Below are 22,807 nucleotides of genomic sequence, written 5' to 3' on the forward strand. Positions count from 1 at the left end.
GGCGCGGCGCCCCGAGGATGCCGGCGCGGCTGGAGCGCATGCAGGCGGCGGGCAGCGGCGGCAGCGACAGCAGCAGCATCAGTAGCAGCAGGAGCGGGGCCCCGGCGCGCAGGAGGCCGCTGGGCGGGCTGCAGACGCGCCCAGCCGCTCCCTGACCGGCCGGCGGCGCCGGGGGCCCGTCTCGCCCCTCTCCCGTGCTCCTCGCCGCCCCCTCCCCGGCCCGCGTCCCCTCCCCCGCTCCTCTCCTCCCCGCCCGCCGCCCGCCTCTCGGGGGGAGGGGCGTGGGGGCAGGGAGCCGATTTGCATGCGGCCGCCGCGGCCGCTGCCTGCGCCCGAACCCGCCGCCGCCGCCGCCGCCGCCGCCGGAGCCCGCGCCCGCGCCCGCGCCCGGCCCGCGCGGCCCCATGCCTCTGGCGCGGCCCTCGGGGGGGCGAAGGTGAAGACCGGCTCCTAGGATGAGTGAAGGTGCGGCCGCTGCCTCGCCACCTGGAGCCGCTTCGGCAGCCGCCGCCTCGGCCGAGGAGGGCACCGCGGCGGCTGCGGCGGCGGCAGCGGCGGGCGGGGGCCCGGACGGCGGCGGCGAAGGGGCGGCCGAGCCCCCCCGGGAGTTACGCTGTAGCGACTGCATCGTGTGGAACCGGCAGCAGACGTGGCTGTGCGTGGTGCCTCTGTTCATCGGCTTCATCGGCCTGGGGCTCAGCCTCATGCTCCTCAAATGGATCGTGGTGGGCTCCGTCAAGGAATACGTGCCCACCGACCTGGTGGACTCCAAGGGGATGGGCCAGGACCCCTTCTTCCTCTCCAAGCCCAGCTCCTTCCCCAAGGCTATGGAGACCACCACCACGACCACTTCTACTGCGTCCCCCGCCACCCCCTCCGCCGGCGGCGCCGCCTCTTCCAGGACGCCCAACCGGATTAGCACCCGCCTGACGACCATCACGCGGGCGCCGACTCGCTTTCCCGGGCACCGGGTGCCCATCCGGGCCAGCCCGCGCTCCACCACCGCACGGAACACTGCGGGCCCCCCGACGGTCCTGTCCACCACAGCCCCCTTCTTCAGTAGCAGCACGCCGGGCTCCCGACCCCCGGTGCCAGGAACCCCCAGTACCCAGGCAATGCCCTCCTGGCCCACTGCGGCATACGCTACCTCCTCCTACCTTCATGATTCTACTCCGTCCTGGACCCTGTCTCCCTTTCAGGATGCTGCCACCACCCCTTCCTCCTCCTCGTCTTCCTCCCCCTCTACCACCACCACGCCAGAAACAAGCACCAGCCCCAAATTTCGTAAGTATACACCGGGTCTGAACTCTGATTTACTACTGACTTTCCGTTTTGCCCTCCTGCTGTCTTTTCCCTCCCGCCGCCTGTCTTCTCGCATCCTCCACCCCTCACCCAATTTCAGGTTTGGAGCGCTGAATGAGATAGTTAACCTGGCCGCCAGGCAGGAAAAGGGTGCGGGTCTGTTCGGGATCCTTATGCGGGGTGGGGCTGGGGGGCGGTAGGAAACGGAGGCAGATTGTCAAGCTCCACCCGGCCTACTTCAGTGGGTCCCAAACGAGAACAGATCTCCTAACTCCCTTCAAAGGGTTAACGCGAGCGCGATTTCTGCTCACTGCAGACCTGCTGGCGAGCTCCCGGATCCGGCTCCTATTGAGAGCTGGGGAGGGAGGGAGGGCCTTCCCAAAAGCACTGAGCCCTTTCCCCGCCGGTAGGAAGGAGTGAAAGAAAAGCACATGCAAATTGAGCGATGATAAACCACAAAGGGAAGTTCTGTCCGTGTGGGTGTGTGTGCGCGTGTGTGTGGGGGGCTAATTTGATGGAAATGTTGATAGAATGAAGCTGTCGACTTATAGCAGCCCTGACCCGGGCAGCGATCAGGAAGGGTTAATTAGAAGCCATTGGGGGAGGTAGGAAAAGGAGGCGATCCATGGCGTAGGGCTAAAGTGATCACCACCCCCCCTCCATCCCCAACCCGCCTCCCCGCCAGCCTGCCCTTGGCCCTTCCTGGGTGTAGAGATTGATTCTGTGGCCGCCCAGAGTGAGTTAAGTAGGGGGAAATAGCAAGGGAGCCCTGCCGAGCTACCGCCTCTAGGGTCCTGACGGAGGAGGAGTTTTTTCAGCTGTCAAGCGTTTGCTTTTGTTCCTTTCCCAAAGGTGGGCTGTGAAACCTCATCTCCCTTCCCTCTGTGCCTGAAAAATGTAAGGGGAATTGGACAGAGTTCTCTGCACTCCAGGGGGAGAACGTCCAACCCCTTTGAAACAGGTCACTCTGTGAATGTAGCATCTTTAGCCTGGGCGCGATTCGTGCCAGCACTGGCCAGTTTACCCCAAGAGTGATAGCTTCCTATGTATTTGTATAGGTGGTGTATATTTTCTATTTTTACAAATGTTTTGTGTGACTAATTGACCTCCCACCCCCTACCCCCCCCCCCCCCCCTTGCTCTTAAAGGAAATGTTGGGAAGCTTCTCACTCTATTGATCAGGATATCGGAAACAGTTTGCAACCTGTGAAGGTTATTTAGGACAAATCCCCCGCCTGCCAGTTCAAGTTCTGTTTAAGCCTGTTCTCCAAAAACGGTCTTTACATTGTAGTTCTGTTTTGAGCTATAACATCTGGAGAGGAAGAGGGCTCATCATTAACTCTTCAGTAGGAATACCTGGCTTGCTTTCAGTCATCTGACAATTTTTCATTTCTCAGACCTGTGATCTTATTAACTTGGGTGTTATTTAACCCTTGAAACTTTTTAAAAAAAGGATTTAGTGCATTTGTGGGTAAGGTCCAAGAGAGAAATTCCTTAATGCCCTGACTATGGGAGAAAAAAAAAAAGATAAATTGGGAGTCAGAGAGCAGAGGGGAAGGAGGGAATCTGCCACAAACCAGAATGGCAGTCAAACCCGATAACTTGCTGCTTCCTTCTCCTTTGGCTGAAGTAGTCTTTCTGAGAGCACATTTTCTCAGGAGGTGTTTAGAGGCTTCTCCCAGCAAATCTAGCTTGAGTTTTGTGGAGGATAAAGGATATGCAAGTGTATGTATGGACGTATTCAGTGGTTTGAAAGTATCTGTCTATCCTGAAGACCTCAGATTTTTTTATCTTTTGATGCAATTGATACGAATAATGGAGTGTGGGTGTACTTCTCAACTGTATATGTGTGTGTGTGTGTTGGGGGGGGTATTTCATGTTCTTTCTCAGTTGATTTCCTTGTGTTGCATTCAGGAGGTCTTTAAAGAAAACCCCAGGGTAATTATTTCTACCTCTCCATGCTCCTTTTCTATATTCTGTAGAAGGGAATGGCAGCCTGTTTAATAAGTAATGATTATTGACAAGGCTCTCAGCCCCAAGGAAAAGGGGTGGGGGGAGAATCTGTAAATGGTGTCAATGTTCACTTAGACATATAAGCAGCATTTGTTTTATGTGTATCTGAGGTCCAGCTCTTGCTATTTTTTAAACCTTCAACAAGGAGTTGAATTAAGGGGTAAAACACTAGTATGCAAATCCAATAGAAACTGACCTGGTTTGCATATATCAACAAGGGAAATTTTAATGAAAGATGATGCAGTTTTTATAAAAGATGAATTTAAATAGTGAGGTTTATATGGTAATTTAGAGAAAAGGATAGTGTGTGTGTGTGTGTGTGTGTGTCCAAGATTGCAGGATGATTAACCAAAGGATATAAGGATTTCATTTGAGGGATTATTAGCACTGCTACTGTGGGCTGAAGAATGGCCTGAATGTCTTGCATTTTATTTTTCACTTGTTTTGATTATGTTACTAAAGTTCCCAGGAGAGAAATTCCCCTTTTTCCTAGTTCCTACTGTCAGACTTAAGTATATATATATTTTTTCTTTCTGTTTCTTTTTTCTTTTCCTTCTTCTTCTTCTTCTTTTTTAATGAAAGTCATGAATTATGTTGTAGCACCTGAGGACAGCTAAGGATAAGGCTCTGTTTCTTCAAGACTAAGTCACTAATTCCTTAATGGCCAGGGTCTTGGCTCTTGAATTGAACATCTCAGGGTTTACAGAATGAATGTCTTTGTGTTTGTCTTAGGTCAGTCAGATGGATCTTGTCTGTAAAGGCAGCACAGCTCTTTGGAGGAAAAGGGGCTGGTTCACTCTTGAATAAACACACTTACTGATGGGTAGTAGGCAAAACAAAAGCTATTTTTGTTATGCGGGAGGCTCACTTTAGAAGACTAATTTTCTGTTGGATTAAAGACAAAGATTGAATTTAAAAGGCAGAAGGAGGGGAAGGGCTTGAGGTTGACTATTCTCTTGTCATCTTCCAACCTTTAGACCCTGAGCTGGACCAAAACTTTCTTCCACATTACTGCGATCTCTTGGGTTCCCAGTTAGCTGCCCAAGACTTGCTTTTGCTTCAGATATTTTTTTAGAAGCAAATATATTAAACGTATTGCCCCCAGATTATTTCACCAAAGACCTCTTCGAAGCATCTTGCCTCTGAGAAGGTAGATTAGTTCGGAAATTTTTCAAGACAAACGAAGATTTACTATAGACAGGAGAGGAACAGTGATTTTGACCAGTTTACAAAGAGCCTTTTACAGCACAATGAATTGTGTTTTCAGACTTGAAATTTATATGTAGAGTGTTGACAGTGCCAGTCTGGATTGTTACTTTACTCAGCCAGAAGCCCTGTTTTAACAGTTCAGAGTTCAGAGTCATTGGCTAAATTCAGAAACTGAAGACAAGAGAAAGAGCTACTTTTAATTGGTTAGTGTTAGGGCCCTATTTGGAAAGTGTATATTTAATTACAGTAAGTAAGACCACAGATCTCAAATAGTGTTTTTAGTGAAGAGGTAAATGTAGAATGTATCATTGATGTATAAACATGGTATGGGGGTGATTTTATTATAACCAAGTCTATTTCATTGAAACTTTACCTAGTCATACCTGTTGTAATTTTGAAGATAGCCTTTGATAACACTGAGTATTTTCTTTTCTTTATTTAAATTTTATTTAAATTCAATTAATTAACATACAGTGTATTATTAGTTTCAGAGGTAGAGTTCAGTGATTTCATCAGTTGCACATAATACCCAGTGCTCATTATATCACGTGCCCTCCTTAATGCCCATCACCCAGTTACCCCATCCCCCCACCCAACACTGAGTATTTTCCTGTATTCTTTTCAAAAGATTCCAGTCTTTCAATAAGAGTACTCTTAGTTGTTTTATTGCATCCTTAAAAATACTTTGTTGAAATAAAATTACTTCTATGTATTGTCCTCTATTTACATGAATCCAAGCCTTCAAAGGAATTCTAGCATAGCAGGTTCCAACCCCACCAAAGTGAGAGGTCAGTATTTCTTATGAAATTCACTTGAGAGCTTTTTGATGAGCACATGTTACAACCTGAGTATGTTTTGATTTCCTTGGCCTTAATACAGGATTATGAGACTTTTCTGCTTTAATCAATTATACTGTGTGTTTTGCTCTTTAGATACTTACGTTGTACTTCATCACACACACACACACACACACACACACACACACACACCCCAAGGGCACGGGCTGGTGTGGGCAAGGCTCTTTCTAGAGCCATTTTTAGTTTGGTCTTGGTGCATGAAGACAGTGTGGTTTAAGCCTTCCTCCTCTGTTCCCCATGACTGCTAAGGGATTGGTAATACTGTTGGTAATTGAGATGACCTTTTGCAGGGTTGATTTGTGAATCCATCCACCTATTGTATTTGTGCTGTATGTCCTGGATAGCCTTTTTTAACGCAGTGATGATCCGTAAACCAGTTAGAAAGGGGGGGGAAAAAACCAAACAAACCCAACAAACAGACACTAGAAGCTGGTTTGTGGCAACTTCTGTCTGTTACTTTTCCAAGTCCAGATTGGGCCATGAGCAAGAGAGCAGGTGCAGGGTGACTCAGTTCCGTCTCGGGAGGTCTGGTGTGCAGAAGAGCAAGTTCTCTCTTCCCTTGGGGATGCTTCCCCAGCTCTTCCTCCTGTCCAAAGCATAATGGGAAGAAGTCAGATTTTCAGCTTGCTTCTTTTGTAGAAATTCTTTCCTCATAACCTCTCATATCTAGTGCCAAGCATATCTTAATATTCTATCTGGGTTGTTGAAAATGGAACATGAAAGTTGGCCCTGAAATATATAAGAGCAAGGAAAGAGCCATAAATCTAAGTCTGTAAAAGGCATTTGAATTACTTGTGAATAGAACTGAATTTCATTTTTTTCCCTTTGAATCTGTTTTTATCCTCAGACTTTTGTGTTGAGTGAAGCAAAGCTGTACTGGGTTGACAAATACCACTGAGACGTTTTGAGATCCTAGATGTTTTTCTTGTCCACACCCAGGAAAGTGTTTCCTCCAGAACCATATACATATTGAAAGGGGTGGGGGGATCAGACTCAGTTTAAAGCTTTCTAATATCAGGATGAAAACATACCTAAAGGGGCGCCTGGGTGGCTCAGTCGTTAAGCGTCTGCCTTGGGCTCAGGTCATGATCCCAGGATCCTGGGATCGAGCCCTGCATTGCATCGGGCTCCCTACTCAGTGGGGAGCCTGCTTCTCCCTCTCCCACTCCTCCTGCTGGTGTTCCTACTCTTGCGATCTCTCTATGTCAAATAAATAAATAAAATCTTTTAAAAAATGTACCTAAATAGGTGTTTTCCATTCGTGCAATTATTAATGAAAGTTGTAGGATAGATGCTTAGTTTGATTTTCCATCTTTACCACTGATTCATTGGGACTTCTTGTATTCCTGTTGAATAATGGCTCTCTTGAAGGTTCCTTGTAGACTTTTGATTTTTTTTTTAGCCCTTTATTTCTTAGTTTATAGTTTAAGCAGGAGGCTTTCAAATTTTTCCTAGATAGTCTTAACATCGCCATGTCATTTCAAGTTGTTATAAAAGTCAACCCTTTTGGTAAGACAATGTTAGACTACGTTGATGTAGAAATTTGAGAAAAAAAATTCTACCCATTTATGCAATTGAGTTATTACACTGTCTCGGGTACTTTATTTTTTAAAATAAAAAAAATTTGAAGGATTCCAAAAACTTGGCCAAAGCCTAATGGCCACTTATTGTCCCACTTAGATTGGCATACAAATCATACAAAATTTTGACAGCATTTGTTGTGTGATTCCACAAAACAGTAGTTCAACTGAATATAAGCTATTATGTCTTTTCATATGGTTGTGTTGTCTTCATAATACATGTCATTTAATGAATATTTATGTAGTGAATACATAATTCATTTTAATGAATATTAAACATCAGTTTGGGGCATTGCAATGCTGATAGTTAACTGGTTAATTTAAGAAGTCTATAAAAGTAATAGTTTACAAAGCAGACAATTAAAATAAAGCTTTCTCCCAAAAAGCCAAGGCTTTTTCTTGAGTATGTGTCTATAAGTTTGAGCTTAGCATGTTTTTCTTTTCCTTCCTTTTCTTTTCTTTTTCGTAAGCCATACCTCTAATCACCTCTTTCTTCTTTAAAGACACTGGTAAAGGGGGCGCCTGGGTGGCTCAGTTGTTAAGCGTCTGCCTTCGGCTCAGGTCATGATCCCAGGGTCCTGGGATCGAGCCCCACATCGAGCCCCACATCGAGCCCCACATCGAGCCCCACATCGGGCTCCCTGCTCGGCGGGAAGCCTGCTTCTCCCTCTCCCACTCCCCCTGCTTGTGTTCCCTCTCTCGCTGTGTCTCTCTCTGTCAATAAATAAATAAAATCTTAAAAAAAAAAAAAAAGACACTAGTGAAGGAATCTGAACCAGACTCTTTATAGATACTATACTATGTCCCCTACCCTGCTATCTTTTATAGTTTTCTTGCACATATAATTCAAAGTAATTTTATTCTTTTTATTTTTTGTCACCATTTGGAATTTCTTCAAAGCATTCACCTATGTTTTAATAGAAACTACAATTATCTTTCTTTTCCACAATCACGTATCAGTGGCTTACATCAAATTTAACTAAATTACGTAATTACTGTAAGAGCAACTGACATAAACAGATTGGTTACCCTGGCTGAGTGTTGGTAAGCACACAACTCAAAAGTTGGTCCCAGCGGTGTGGGTGCTTCTTTGAGCTTGGTCTGCTGCTATGAACTTGTCACTATCCCCGGCCTAACGGTGTTCATCACACTGGAGGGATGGTGACAGTCAGCTGGCTTAGTGGAGCCAGGTTAAGAAAGTGACTCCTTTAGTAGTCAGTCATGACTACTTTTTGGGATTTTTGTGGGAGGATGATGGAGATTTGCATTAAAAACAAAAAACCAAACCCAAAACCTGTCGCCTTAAATCCTGTGATAACTGTGCAACCTCAAAGAACCATTTTAATCTCTCTGAACTTTAATGTCCTCCTCTGGGATAATGAGGGTCATGATAATTACCTGCCTCGTATACCATTCGTGCAAGAGCTTGTAAGCTGCAAAAACACTTTCCTGTTTTTATGTCAAGAGAAATGGGAAGTGGATAGACTAGGTCTTTTCCTCCAAGAGCACATCAGGCTGTTGAATTCAGTTGAAATACTGGAGCTAGTTTGCTACCTAGCTTGAGGGATCTTTTAATCACAATGAGAGATTATTGTTCTTCTATGCCCTTGGATCTTTCCCATGCTCCTCTCGAATACGCTGGCACACACAGTCGAATATGGTGTGGAAATCTACCTCAAATCACGTTGGAAATTTAGTCGGCTCCACAAACTGGAGCCCACCATTTCTCATCCTTTGCTTGGCACACATTTTTTTAAGCTTATTTTGGACATACGTTTTTCAAAGAGAGGAACCGAAATTTTCTGGGGAAAAATGAGTGAGATTGTTGAATGATCTGGAAACCTAAAATCTACAGAAATCTTCAGATTCTTGATGAAAGAAAAAAATGCCCTGTGCCTTGCTTTTGTTCCATTCCCACACTGTCTTATTGTCATTGAATCTTGGGAGTTTGGAGAGAACATTAGTAAAAACAGGCAATCTCTGCATTGTATGCTAGTCCCCTCTTTATTTAGAAGTTACTGTGATTTAGGTCCCAGAGGATTGTTAAGTGGCTTGTATCCATCAAACAGCTCTTTTAGATGGATACCTTTGCACTTTGGGGAACTTTTCCTATTAGCAGTTTGAAAACATCGTGGCCTGTGTTCGTTGGAAACTTAATCCTGATTTATATTTCAAAGTATTACTTTTTTGTTATAAGCCTTTAGTTTTCAAGACAGATTGGTGATTGTACATAAATCATAGATTGCCATTCCCAGGCATAAAAAGAGACAAGTCAGAAACAAACCTGCAAACTGAATTGAGATTAAAATTTAATAGTAGAAATTTAGCAGCTTCCAATGATAAGATTTTTCTCTTTGAGGCCTTTTCTTAGAAGTGGTAGTGTGTATCATGGCTGCAATGTAGGCTATAAGAGCATTAGAAAAAAAAAGATCATCTGGATCTATGCAACTATTTTAGCATGAGTACATTATAGGCAGGATTATGGGAATAGAATTTGTATGCTAAATATTTGATAGGAATTCCTGAATATAGAGCCTGTCTCTTAAGAGACCCTTCCCGTGACGACATGTGATCCTAGTCATGATCTTCCTGGGAATTGCCAGAGCGTTAGAACTTACTAAGAGAAAAATCACACTCTCATCATCATTTTGGGATCAGAGTCTGTTGATGTCTGTGCCACAAATGTTACTTTTAGAAATGTGGAAGAATTCTTCACAGAATCTCAGTCTTGGAATGGGTTTGAGAATTTAGGCAGTAACAGTGAGAGCTGCTGTTTGTGGGGTTTTACTGTGTGCCAGGAGGGCCAGCACTTTATGTTTTTATTTATTGCCATATTGATTGTCTTCTTGATTGATTGAAACAAGGACTCAAAGACCGTCATCTAGGCCAGTAGTCCAGGTATGATGATCTCAATCATATAGCTAATCTAACCTTAGAGTGGTTCTGTAATTTGCCAAGGACATGCTGAGTGGCATAGCTTGAAGAATCATGAAGGTTGAAAGATCATTTTCCAGGTAATCTCTCTCCACCCCAGATACTACTCCACTGGTAAGAGTGTGGCCTTATCTGTTGTACATGGCCTCTTTCAGTCCCTTTAGCTCAGGGACCGTGGCATTTGCCATCATAAACTCCATAAATGGCACATCTGCCCTGTACCTGTTTTTTGCTATGGTAAAGGGAGCCTTTTAAACCAGAGAAATTGTCCTGGTTTTCAGTCCAAGGAGAAATTTAGGTGATGTTTCAACAAAAGATAAAGAATATGTTCTTTAAACTCTTATTCCTTGATCTGCTAATTCTGTTTTCAACTGTGGCTGCTTGTAGGTGATTCAGTAGACCAATGACAGAGAACAGTTACAGACTTTATTTTTCTGCTCCCTAAGATCCAGCCAGAATTGTCTTCTTTGCCCATTCCAAACTTGCTTTTGATTACAGTAGTTACTGCATCATATGCTGAGACTGACCAATGGAAATGTATCAGGGAACATTTGGAACCATAGCCTTGGAGTTCTACAGAAACAACAATACCAACCCCATCAAATAAATTTTGGGTGTTGTACCTTATGCAGTGTCTCCTGCAGGGCATCTGAATTCCCTCTTGGAACCATACTATAAGGTCCCCACCACTGACTAGCCAACAGTCCTAAGAAGACTAACATTCATGAGATCTTGATAGTCAGCCAGGAATACCCCACATTGGTCTCAGTCAGTTGCTTACTCCTTTGACATTTCTGTCTAGCAAGGGTCCCTAAAGAAAAAAAAAATTCTGTTGGTTAAAGTGAAAGATGATTGGGATTTCTACTTATGCAAACCCCTGAACAGAAAATGGGAATCAGTCAAATGCCAAGATTGGGTTATTACAGTCTTTGAATAGCCATGCAGAAGGATAGGAGCACTGTAATATCAGGAAGCCTGTCTCATCAGAATCTCCATAAGACTGTGAATGAATCACATAGACTAAGAATGAAAGCTGTACTCATCAAGAAGAGGGGAAGTGAGATTGCTTACCCAAATTTATTGTTTAACAGAAGTTTTTGTTGGCATGATGGCAAGATCTAGACTCCAGGAATAGAAAGTGATCATGGTGTGTGGAAGTGTTTATATTCAATACTATCTTGACCCTAATTCTATTTAACTGACTTTTTAGTATGGTGCTCTATTTCTGGATTGAAAAACTGACAAATGTCCCCACCCCACATGGGGACCGGGTCCGGGGTCGGTGCGGAGAGCCCCTCCTCCCGGGAAATGGGGCACGGCCGTAAAGGGGGCAGCCCCCCTCGCTCATCATTCAATGCATGTTCATGGGGAACTTGGTGCTAAACCATTTGTAGACGACCTGCTTCTGGGTCAGGGTTTCTCAGGTAGCAGAGAACTTGAAAGTTAGTCCTCGACACAAGGGTTTGTAAAAGATCAAAACAATAAAACAAAACTAAAACAAATTTAAAAATTAAAAAGATAAAAAACTGACAAATGTCCTTTTGTGCTGAATAGCCCCAGTTGGTATAGGGCTTCAGCCTTCACTAAATGAGAGGTGTGCTTACCAAGTATTAGTTGTATCTAAATCTATTTATGCATGTTGTTGTTACTGTAATTAGGTAATATATTCAAATAGGATGCAAACCAATGAATTAATTGTGGTTTCTATTAGAACTAAATTGATTACTTTGGATATACTCTATAAAGATAAATCACTTGAAAAAGATGCTTGTTGAAGAAGTTGTGGGCAAGTTTAAGGGGGAGTGTATTTATATATCCATAAGAAATCTGCCCTTGGATTGTTTTACCTGTGGCTTTAAGTTCTCATTCCACAATAAATAAACTGAAACTGAAGCATTGCAGAATATATAGGTGTGGTTTTTCACAAGAAAGGTAAGAAATTTAGTCAGTGAAAAGCCTTGAATTCTACAGCTAAATAGTTGGCAGGTGAATGTGCATTTATATGCCTTAGGTTAAAATGAAATAAATAGTAAATAAAATAAATTTTACTTTGCCCATGTGATAGATTTACAAAGCCACTAAATTGTGTTTATTTTATTTTATTTTATTTAAAGATTTTATTTATTTATTTGACCGAGACAGCGAGAGCAGGAACACAAGCAGGGGGAGTGGGAGAGGGAGAAGCAGGCTTCCCGCCGAGCAGGGAGCCCAATGCGGGGCTCGATCCCAGGACCCTGGGATCATGACCTGAGCCGAAGGCAGCCGCTTAACGACTGAGCCACCCAGGCGCCCTAAATTGTGTGTTTAATAATTTTAAGTATACTGGAGAGTGTTTAGTATATAATTATCTAAAACTTTGGGTAGAAAATTATATAAAGTGCCAGTTATATTAAGCTGTACAGGATTTAATATATATAGTAACTATATTCGAAGGAAGTATACCAAATTGTTAATGGTGGTGATTTCTGGATTGTGGAATGGGAATACTGTTTATTGTATTTTGCTGTATTTTCTGTTTTATTTAATGGTCATAATTATCTCTCTAGTTAGAAGTTACTAAACTTTTGAAAAAGCAGAGACAGAGAATACGCTCCATAAATCAGTTTAGTTATCAGTCTTGGGTCTGTGAAAGTTTTTTTTTTTTTTTTTTTCAGTCCAAGCATTTGTGTCTTGATTGGTGGTGTCAGCATTAAATCATTGGCTGAGTTGGGTCCCTGCTGTGAAATGCAGATGTGTAGAAATATAAATGCATTTCATTTGCTCATGGGAAATAATGCCTTATTGAAGGCAGAGTGTCTTACCCTGGGCCTTTGATCATTAACCTTGACCTTATAAGGATAAAGAAGATGGAAGTTTAATGAGTTACTTAATGGCTCTTCAGTTTGCAAATGTTGGGCAGTCTTTAGTAGTGTTGCTTGGGATGGATACAGCCAGTAGGAGTCAGTCAATTGTGTGCATGATAACCAATTATCTGGTCTGTTTTAAGGATTCCATGAAAGCAGAATGCAAAGGCTAGTTTGAAGTGAGGGGTCCTAGAGGGAAGGCTGAGGTCAGATGAGAACAGGTGGGATGACCAGTTCAAACACTTTCTAGATTCCATAAGCCTCTCATAGAATCACCAGATATTAATTCTCATACTAAAGTTAGGTGGCTGGACTACAGATAGATAAATTCCATAGGCCAGTGGAAAGTAGTGACTTGTAGAGAACATAGTTCTTTACTTTGGTGACGAATTGTGTTCAAAATCTTTTAGGATAGCTCACAAATACATTGGTGAGCAGAAAGAGTCCGAACGAAAGTATGATTCTGCTTATATAATGTTGAATGTTAGAGGTCGAGATAGTGATTATCTTTGGGGAAGTGGCAGATAGTAAATGGAGAGACCCATGATATGAGGCTTTAAGATATTGATAATTTTCTGCTTCTTGATCTGGGTGCTGATTACATGGGTGAGTTCTGTTCGTCAAAATTCATCAAGCTCAGTACAAACATAAAAATATGAAAGAAATGTTTCAGAGCATTCCTTTGGCCTTCACTTCCTGCTACCAGGGAGGTGGCCTGAGTTTCTGGATTTTTCCACCTACAGACAACTGGATCATAATGCTGAGTGTTTGTTGTTCATGCCCCGCAGTCTAACCAGGTGCAAAGAGGGTCTTCTTGGCTTCAGCAGCTTCCTTTTGTTCTCAGGATTCCGGCTTAGTGAGACTCCATGCAAGATACCCACACTCCTTTTCAATTTAAGCCTTTCTGAGTGGGTACTTGTGTTTATATTACATAAAATTTGCTTTCCCCCATATCAGGAGTGTTTCTGTTGCAGCATGAGCTATTACACTTTTCACACATCTTCCACCTGTAAAACCGTACTTGTGTTCTAATAGTGATTTTATCACAGTTCTGCAGCATATGAGTGCACAGTCCACGAGAAAGAAAATTCATCATCTGCATTTATGGTTTTGTTGAGAAGACCAGAACGTATGTATCAGAGACTGATTAAGCGCCAGAGTGTGTGATTCCAACTGAAAAGTATATGAGGCCATTTCAGAAAGCAGTGATTAGGGCGCCTGGGTGGCTCAGTTGGTTAAGCGACTGCTTTCGGCTCGGGTCATGATCCTGGAGTCCCGGGATCGAGTCCTGCATCGGGCTCCCTGCTTGGCAGGGAGTCTGCTTCTCCCTCTGGCCCTCCTCCCTCTCACGCTCTCTGTCTCTCATTCTCTCTCTCTCAAATAAATAAATAAAATCTTAAAAAAAAAAAAAAAAAAAAAGAAAGGACCCGAGGGGGCGCCTGGGTGGCTCAGTCGGTTAAGCGACTGCCTTCGGCTCAGGTCATGATCCTGGAGTCCAGGGATCGAGTCCCGCATCGGGCTCCCTGCTCGGCGGGGAGTCTGCTTCTCCCTCTGACCCTCCCCCCTCTCCTGCTCTCTCTCTCTCTCATTCTCTCTCTCAAATAAATAAATAAAATCTTAAAAAAAAAAAAAAGCAGTGATTAGAGCAGACATAGGTGATTTCAGGGGAGAATTTGTTTAGGCAGAGAAATGGGAAACTGAGGCCACGGGAGAGAAGGGGCATTAGCAAAGGTAGAAGTGTGCTTGCACACCCTTGCGTGGGAACCAGTGAAGGGTCTGGCCTGGTGGGCAGAGAGGGTCTGTCTTGGAATTAATGAGGCAGCCTCCTCTTTTCCTCGGGACAAGGCCTGATTAAGGAGGGAGGGCTTGGGAGGGCATGGCTAGGCTTCTGTGGGAGACAGCAGTCAGGGGTGGTGCAAGCAATTGGCAAAATATCTGGTGTTTTCAGAAGATGCAAGGTCTCCAGGATGACTTGGAGGGAGGAACAAGCAGGAGAGTCTAAAGATTCTCCAAGGCTAATTTGTCCCAAAGCATTTAAAGATATGGTCTGTGATTTGTGCTGAATATATTTAAGTATTGACTTCATTCCAGTGCCTCTTCAAAGTGCTGCAAGAAGCAAAAGAATTGGTATGTTTAAATATGTTTAGTTTTTCGCATAGTCACATCAACACAGCCCTAGATTTAACCCAAAATAGTAGCTTTCGAATATCTAAAAATCTGCAAGAAGAGATACAAGGAGAATAACCAGCAGAAAGTGTTGGTTTTGGTGAAATGAGCCAGTGACTGTCTTTAGAATTTTCAGAGGTGGAAGCTACTTTATGAATTGATCGCCCCATCACCCTTCTGGTTCCATCGAGGTCCTCTTTCCAGAAGCTACTCAGCACCTTTTGGGATCGAATGCTGACATCGCCTGTATGGGGTTCAAAAGGCAATGGCTCTGTTGTTTCCCTGCCTGCTCTCATCACATGGTAAAGAAAGAGAGGAGAGACCCTGCTGCTTTGGGAACCAGGAGGATGGTTCTGTGTAAGATGAGGCTCTCCCCCGGCCTGCTAGTGAGCTCCTCTTGTACACAGGAGCGACATCCCTTCTTTCACATATCCACAGCCAAAATTACTGAGTCGCCCACTTTGTTCACCATAAAGAGGCTTCAGATTAGAATCACATTCATCCCTCTTGCCAGTTTACTTGGTTGCTCATCGTTACCAGATAGAGGGGCTATAACACCACGTAAGCGTGGATGTTAAATTAGAATTAATAGCCAACGGCATCTCTCCTCCTCTATTTTTCACTGATCAGATAATTTTCACCAATGTCAACCTTTATAATAAGTCAGCTGACACATACTAGTGTTATTTACTTGGAATACTTTCAGTTTATCTATTCTTTTTTTTTTTTTGACTGAGATAAAGGTGCCTTTTGTAGTTACTTGTTTGGGTCTTTGTGTATTTGATCAGAAGATATTTTTGAAAGGAAGGCAGCGATGCTGTAGATGGGATCTTAACAAAGTCAGCATCAAATCTGCGTTTCCCCTTCACTTGGTGTTGTAAGCTTCTGAGTGACCTTCTGTGGGAGCACAAGGGTGCTCATCTTTCATCATGAGTGGCTCTGAGTAATTTATGGTAAATAATGAAATGCTGTTTCCTACAGTGCATGCAAATGGCTGAGTGTTGTAAAAGTCTAAAGAGCTCTATTACTTCTAAATGACTAGATAACACAAAAATGTTAACCCCAAGGAAAGAGGTCCAGTTGAGCATGCTGCTTGAAAAGCACCATCTTCCTGCCTGATGCCTTCTGATCGGCTTTCTGCACCTGAACTCTGCAGGGACCCGCTGGTGTCTGAATGGTTACCCTCCAGAATGACGAGGAAAAGCTCATGCCTTGCAAGCAGTTGGGAGGACCAGAAACAGTAGTGGTTCATTTATTTGGCGTGGGGGGGGGGAGGGAGAAACTTGCAAAATTTATTCGAAACCCTTAATGAATTTTTTACAATGCTGTTACCGAGGGTAAGGCCCTCGTGATACAAGGATGTGGCGACAAATCTTATTTGAGCACTGACGTCGAACAGAATAAGTTTTATCAGAACAAAGGTTTATAGAGGCTGTCAACATGTTTTCAAAATTAACTCTTACCATGATATTTGCATTCTCTTTCTCTTATCCACATATACAATGATACATATCAAACATAGATGTAATTTGCAACCCTCAGCTCCCTTGTACTCCACAATGTGTTAGTATAAGTGCTAAATGTTGGTCACAGTGAATATGTATGTTCTCATTCTGGGTGCCATAAAGCAGCTACCTATGTAAGTGTTAGGGTTTGAAGACCTAATGGCCAGGTACAGAAAGTCTTTATGTACTATACTCCCATTGTGAAAATTGAATTAAATTGCCGGTCAGTGAGCTCTTTATCCTGACAGGAGAGCCTCTTTGTGAGCAAACCATAGAGAAGTGTGATTTTTGGCCACCACTACTTTCAAGCTCAAACCCTTTGCTGAAGTTTGCCACTGAATTGTCTCACATTTCCCAGACATGATTACTTTGCCAAATGAAATCATCTGTTTCCTCGACTAGAACTGCTTTCTTTCCTCCAGATAGCAGCTACAAGGTATGAAAATGAATTGCATAAAAATAAATTACACATGCTGCATTTTGGGAAGAGTACCCTTAGCTGATCCATCAATTTCTTTTCACTGCTGTGCTGGGAAGTCCACTCTAATCTTCAGTTATCAGTTATATGCAATCATTTGAACCTTTGGATCTTCCCCAAATAGAGATGCTTTTGTGCCAGGAAAATCAGGCTGTTTGGATGTTCGAGAATATTTTTGCTTTTGGTGAAGAAGGGTTGTTGCCATGTGCCGTGGGGGAGACAGATTCAGGGAAGTACAGCTATTCCCAGAAACTTATTTGAAAAATGGACTGTGTGGCTCAGCTTCCAGATCCTTTACCATTTACCATCTACCTAAGGTTTGGGGTGGGCACCAGTGTGGCATTAACAATATAGCCCACTTCAGGTATCTGAGTAGGGACTCCCAATCTTCTGGATATTATCCAGGCTTTTTTATCTCTGTATGCCTAGCCTACCACTTCCTCTCTGATACTGTGCCATTTTGTAAACTGTGAGCAAAAGAGTCCGATGAACAGGAGGTGATTTCTATGGAGACAGGGAGAGGCGGGAGAGTCTTACCTCAGGGAAGTTTATGTTCCTTTGCTTAATCTTGTTAATTGTTAACATTTGTTTTCCTGTGCTTCCAAGGAAAATTGGAAGTAGGATAATTAGAAGAGTGGTTTTAAAAGGGAGAAAAGTAATTAAGGCCCAGTGGGAAGGCCACGGACCTTGTTTGGGGATGTAGGCCCAGTTCTGACACTTCTTTTGAGACCTCAGAGTAGATTATTCACTTAGTCTCTGAAATTGTGGTTTTTTTCTGTAGGTAAGGCTGTTGGACAAGACATTCCCTGAGGCTGAGTTCTTAATTTGAGATTAAAATCTTAGTGGAATTTCTGAATTACTAATTCTGGTGGCTCTCTCCCCACCCCTTTTCTCTCTTTCTCTGTTTATCACCACCCCTCCACCTCTGACCCTGTTTTTTTTCAGTAGTATACTTTTGGTGGTATATTTTGTATTTCAGCATTTACTAATAGCAGTGTTTTAGTGTGCTGTGTAGGTGGGACAGGGTTATGTCCTTACATCTGGTGAACTTTGCTTGTTTACAACTTTAAAAAAGAGAATTTCTGATCTGTCCCCTAATAGATGTAGAGGTTGGTAGCCAGCTGTAGGTCTGTTATTGTGATGTGCACACATGAAAGTAAATGGATTCCAAAGACAGAGGTATGGGGAGGCTGGAAGGAATTATTGGCATGCACAAAATATTTCATTTGGAAGTATAAATAAATTCATCTAGTTCTAGATATAACCGTAATATCTTTCTCCCTTAATTAAACAGAGTTCCTAGTTGCTGAATTTTACAGAATTTTTTTTAATCTTTTTTTTCCCAAAGATTTTATTATTTATTTATTTGACAGAGAGAGAGACAGCAAAGAGGGAACACAAGCAGGGGGAGTGGGAGAGGGAGAAGCAGGCTCCCCGCTGAGCCAGGAGCCCGATGTGGGGCTCAATCCCAGGACCCTGGGATCATGACCCGAGCTGAAGACAGACGCTTAACGACTGAGCCACCCAGGCACCCCTGAATTTTACAGTGTTACAAGAAGAACAGAAGACTAAGAACCGGTATCACTAAGGCGTTATGTGTCTTAATGTAAGGCATTATTTCCTGCATGTTGGTTGTCATAAGGATTTTGATATCAGAATGTGGTTCGATCCATTGATTAGGACACAGCTCTGAGCCAGAGTGACATTTAACTCAAACTCAAAGTGGCTAGTGTTAATGTTTTATCTTTTTTTTTGGAGCGTCTTCCTCTTTATTATTATGTAAACTATGTTCACTATAGAAAATTGGAAAACATCAGCAATAAGGAAAATAAAAGTCAACTGTAGTTCTACCACCTCGAGATAATTACTGTTATCTTTCTGTTGAATATTAAACCCAATTTTTTGCTCCCTGAATATGTCTTTTTTTATAAAAATGAAATTATACATACTCTAATAACTCTTTTAGCTATCCTTTTGCACTTTATGTTAAAATATTTCTATAGCAGAATACTTAAACCCTGTTTTTGATGATGCTGTGCTGAAGTATATTGACATACTAAAATATTTAGGTGAGCTTATCACCTGTTGAGAATTTAGTTTGTTCCAGTCTGGTCATTATTAAATAAAATTCTGCCCCCAAAGTCCGCAATATGGTATGGAAACTTTTGGCCAACATATATACAAAAAACCTTACATTTTTTTATCCAGATTCCTAATTCTCATTCAAAAAGGATTGAGCAGTTCACATTCTTGCCATTGTGCTGTCAGAATGCCCATTCTTGGTGCACCAGGGTGGTGTAGTCGGTTAAGCATCCAGCTCTTGATTTCTGCTCATGTCATGATCTCAGGGTCATGAAATTGAGCCCGGTGTTGGTTTTTTGGTATCTTGGTGTTTTTTTTTTTTTTTGGCCTTAAACCCAGAAATAGTATGGCAGATAGAAGATGGATCACGGTCACAGGGAGTCAGCAAATAAGGAATAAGGTGCAACTATGCTTGACTAAGTGACCTTAGGGGATAGAGCATTTTGGGTTATTTGACATCAGTAAAAACCACATGCTCAGTGTTAACCTACATGTACATAGCTAGTAAGATTCTACTAGAAACACACAAGGATCAAACATAGTAAGAATTCCTAAAAGTTTAGAGGGCTTAAATTGCAACTTTCTCTGTGACTACAGATGATGCCCGGGGACTACCATAACTCCTTGGTCTCTGCCCTTTCTGGAACCTTCTCAGTGTTCTGTTCAGTGATGTTTCCTTTCCACTCTTCTGTTCTGTGGTGTGGCTGTTGAGCTGGTGATGAGGCTCGGCTTCCAGGGAAGAGTGGTGTAAGTCGCTCTGCACCTGGGCCCTGTGACAGCCCCTGTTTCCAGCTGCCGTAAGGCTACTGCTGTTCCCCCTAATAAGTGCCATGGAAACCCAGGCAGCTCCAGGGGAGGTGGATGAGCAGCATATCACTGAGTGACACTGGATTTTTAAATGTCACATTACAAAAATAGAACTACCTGAGGAAGAACGGGGCCACGCTAGCATCTTGTAGCTCTCTTTCTTGGCATCTGCCTCCCTTTGGCTAAGTCTTCTCAGTGAAGAGCAGGGAGACTTGGTGCTTCGATTATTTGCATTGGTGGGTCTGGCTGAGTGGCCCTTCTTTGGCATATCACTGAAACCAGAAATTAATTTGATTTGGATTAAAAACCTGACTGCGTTAAGGCTTTGCTGATTATGTATACATCTGTCCTTTGAGCTTCATAGTTTTAAGATCAAGGCAAGTTGCCTTAGCATCTACCACGTGGTCATGTCTTCTTTTTTTGACATTAAAAAAAACCTGCCTTGAAAATGTTATATCCCAGGTGGATAAATTCTAATGACACTTCCAAATTGATTGACCTGCATTTTCAGATTGTTAGTCCAAATACCCTCAGTCCTCAGCTGCCCAAAGGGAACCCCTGCCAGTTTAATCCAATGGATGTGTCGGGTTTCATTTAATGTAGATGTTAACTTTTTGTTTTGTTTATCACTATCTAATGCTATTACCATCTAATTAGGTTGGAAATCAGCAATTAGAATTGGAATGCATGTAATAGTTGTTGTTTTCCTTTTGATCATAGTTACACTCTTAATGATGTGATTTGTAGTCTGTGTGTGTGTGTGTGTGTGTGTGTGTGTAAGAGAGTGCAGGGAGTGCATGTACTATAGAAACAGTGGTAGGTGTTAAGTCTGGGAGAATCCAAGTTTTGCTTCTTATTAGATACTTGAGCTTGATGAAGTCTATCTCCATTAGCTTCAGTATCTTCATTTCCAAAAGCTGAGATAATGGCTACTGCTTATAAGACACATACTGTGAAATCTACAGATAATCAAATAGTCTGATAAATCAAGGTGCATATACATTGAGAGCCAAGGGATGTTTGGATATATGAGAACTGGAGCAGATTGAAATCATTAATAGAGCCTGAACGTTATTTATGTCATGAGGTAATATTTTCTTTTTGGAAGCCAAATTTAATCTTAAATATTTAGTACCGTACTTAGGAACTGATGGTTTGAAAAAAAATAATTGAAGCTGGAAAGCACTGTAGAGAGGAAGAGAATAACACTGAGAAAATTTAAATTTCACAACGGTGTTGACTAGAACAGTACCAGTTTCCAGGCATCTGGACATGAATTTCTCAGCCTTTGAGAAAGGCACACTCAACCAGCATGCCACTATGATAGCCCCGGAAGTGTGGGATGCTCAGTTTGAAACTGAGCTCTATGTCAATCCCTGATATCTCAATTTCTTACGCACTGAACACAAGAAGCAGAGGAAATGTGTCTTTGAAGAGTAAAGAACCCTCTCATTTTCTCACTATCCTATCTCATGCCATTTCTCTTCAGGACGATTGTTCTTAAGAACTGATTCTCAGTGCTGAGTAAAGAATACTTTTCCACAGTATTTCTTCCAAAGTGTGTCTTGATAGATTCTGCAAACTACAGAGCAAGATTTCACATGCTGAGTGAAAGTAAGATGATTTATATTTCTGGAGAAAGCTAAAATTCATCTCACTGACTTTTCCCTAGCCTCATTTTCCTCTTCTTCATCTAAATTTTTTTTTTTATTAAAGATCCAAGGTATATTAGTAGATTTCATTTCTAGAGGTTGAGAATTTAGGGCTTTGTTTTCTTTTGTTTATATCAAAACAGTGTATGATACAAGATGTCTGCCATGGCTCAACGGGGAGCAGATCTGTTGGCATGAGTTAGTGATTTGAGCAGGCATGTACAGCTTCTCTTCCACCCAGTCCCATAAACATCCTTCATTGTTAACCTACTTATTAAGCACTTACTATTTGCCAGATGCTGTTTAGGCATCAGGCTCCTGAGCTGCTGGAAGGATAAAGGATTGACTCAACGATTGTCCCCCTGCCCCCCGGAGCATTCTAGTGGGGAATTCATACAAGAACATATAAATAAATAAGATAATTTCTGTCTGTGAGAAATGCTGAACAGGATTGCATGGTAGAAAGTTTGAATTTATATAAGTGTTCACAGAGGCCTTAGATGAGGTCATGCTAGTTGAACTGAGTCTTATACGGTAGAAAGAAGCCAGGCATGGCAATATTGAAGAGAGAAGTGTATCAGAAAGAGAAAAAATAAAGTTCAGGGGCCTTGGGGGACAGAAATGGGGCCAGTGTGCGCTAACATAATGCCCAAAAGTGGTAGGAAGTGAACTGGGAGAAGTAGACAAAGTAAGACATTTAGGGAACTTGGACTTGATTTTTCTTGTAATGGAAAACCATGGGGGGATTTAGGTAGGGGAAGATTCTGATAGATTTTATGTTTAAAAAGGTCCCTGTGGATGCTGTGTAATGCTGCACTCTAGCGGCCACTACTGGAGTCAGGGAGGCAGGTGAGAAGGGCACTTAGAAGCGTGGGGATGGGTGTGGTGGGAATCATGCCCTGTCAGATTGGATGTCCTCTGGTGGGCAAGCAAAAGGACTTACTGTGAAGAAAGTACAGGGATGAATGAATCAAGACTCCCTCCTGGTCTTCTGTCCTGAATAGGAGGGGGGCATGGTGGCATCATTAACTGAGATGGGGAGGATTGCGGGATGAGTAGGATTGTGTGTGGGGGATGGGGATGAAAGAGTTGTTTTAAGCATCCTGTGTTCTCCATTCTTGTTAGATGTACAAATGGGTATTTTCAGAAGGTAATTGGATAGAGAGCACAATGGAATGGAGTAGAAACCCACTGAAAGAGCAAACAATATTAAAAAAGCTGGTGGTACAGGGGCGTAGATATGGACACCTGTATCAGCATTGAAAGCCTGGGGTAGGGAAAACAGTATAAACTAGGGGGAACTTCTAGTGGATGCCATGCAGTGGTGATATTATCTATAGTTCTCAACCCTGGATGCAGTTTGAATCCCATGGGGGAGCT

The 22,807-nt window shown here is 42.7% G+C and overlaps 1 protein-coding gene across 4 annotated transcripts in view; it reads left to right on the forward strand.

The window, feature by feature from the left end:
• The first annotated feature begins 455 nt into the window (after positions 1 to 455).
• NRG3 (neuregulin 3) overlaps positions 456 to 22,807 on the forward strand; it is a 1,020,119-nt gene continuing 997,767 nt past the window's right edge. For all 4 annotated transcript variants that reach the window (XM_045878223.1, XM_045878224.1, XM_045878225.1 and 1 more), the window contains exon 1: positions 456 to 1,284. In XM_045878223.1, coding sequence (XP_045734179.1) covers positions 456 to 1,284 — 829 coding nt within the window. The remainder of the gene's footprint in view (positions 1,285 to 22,807) is intronic.

The sequence above is a fragment of the Mirounga angustirostris genome, unplaced genomic scaffold, assembly GCF_029215605.1.
Source record: "Mirounga angustirostris isolate CCGP_5_RB_7025 unplaced genomic scaffold, mMirAng1.0.hap1 SCAF_6, whole genome shotgun sequence".
NCBI lineage: Eukaryota > Metazoa > Chordata > Mammalia > Carnivora > Phocidae > Mirounga > Mirounga angustirostris.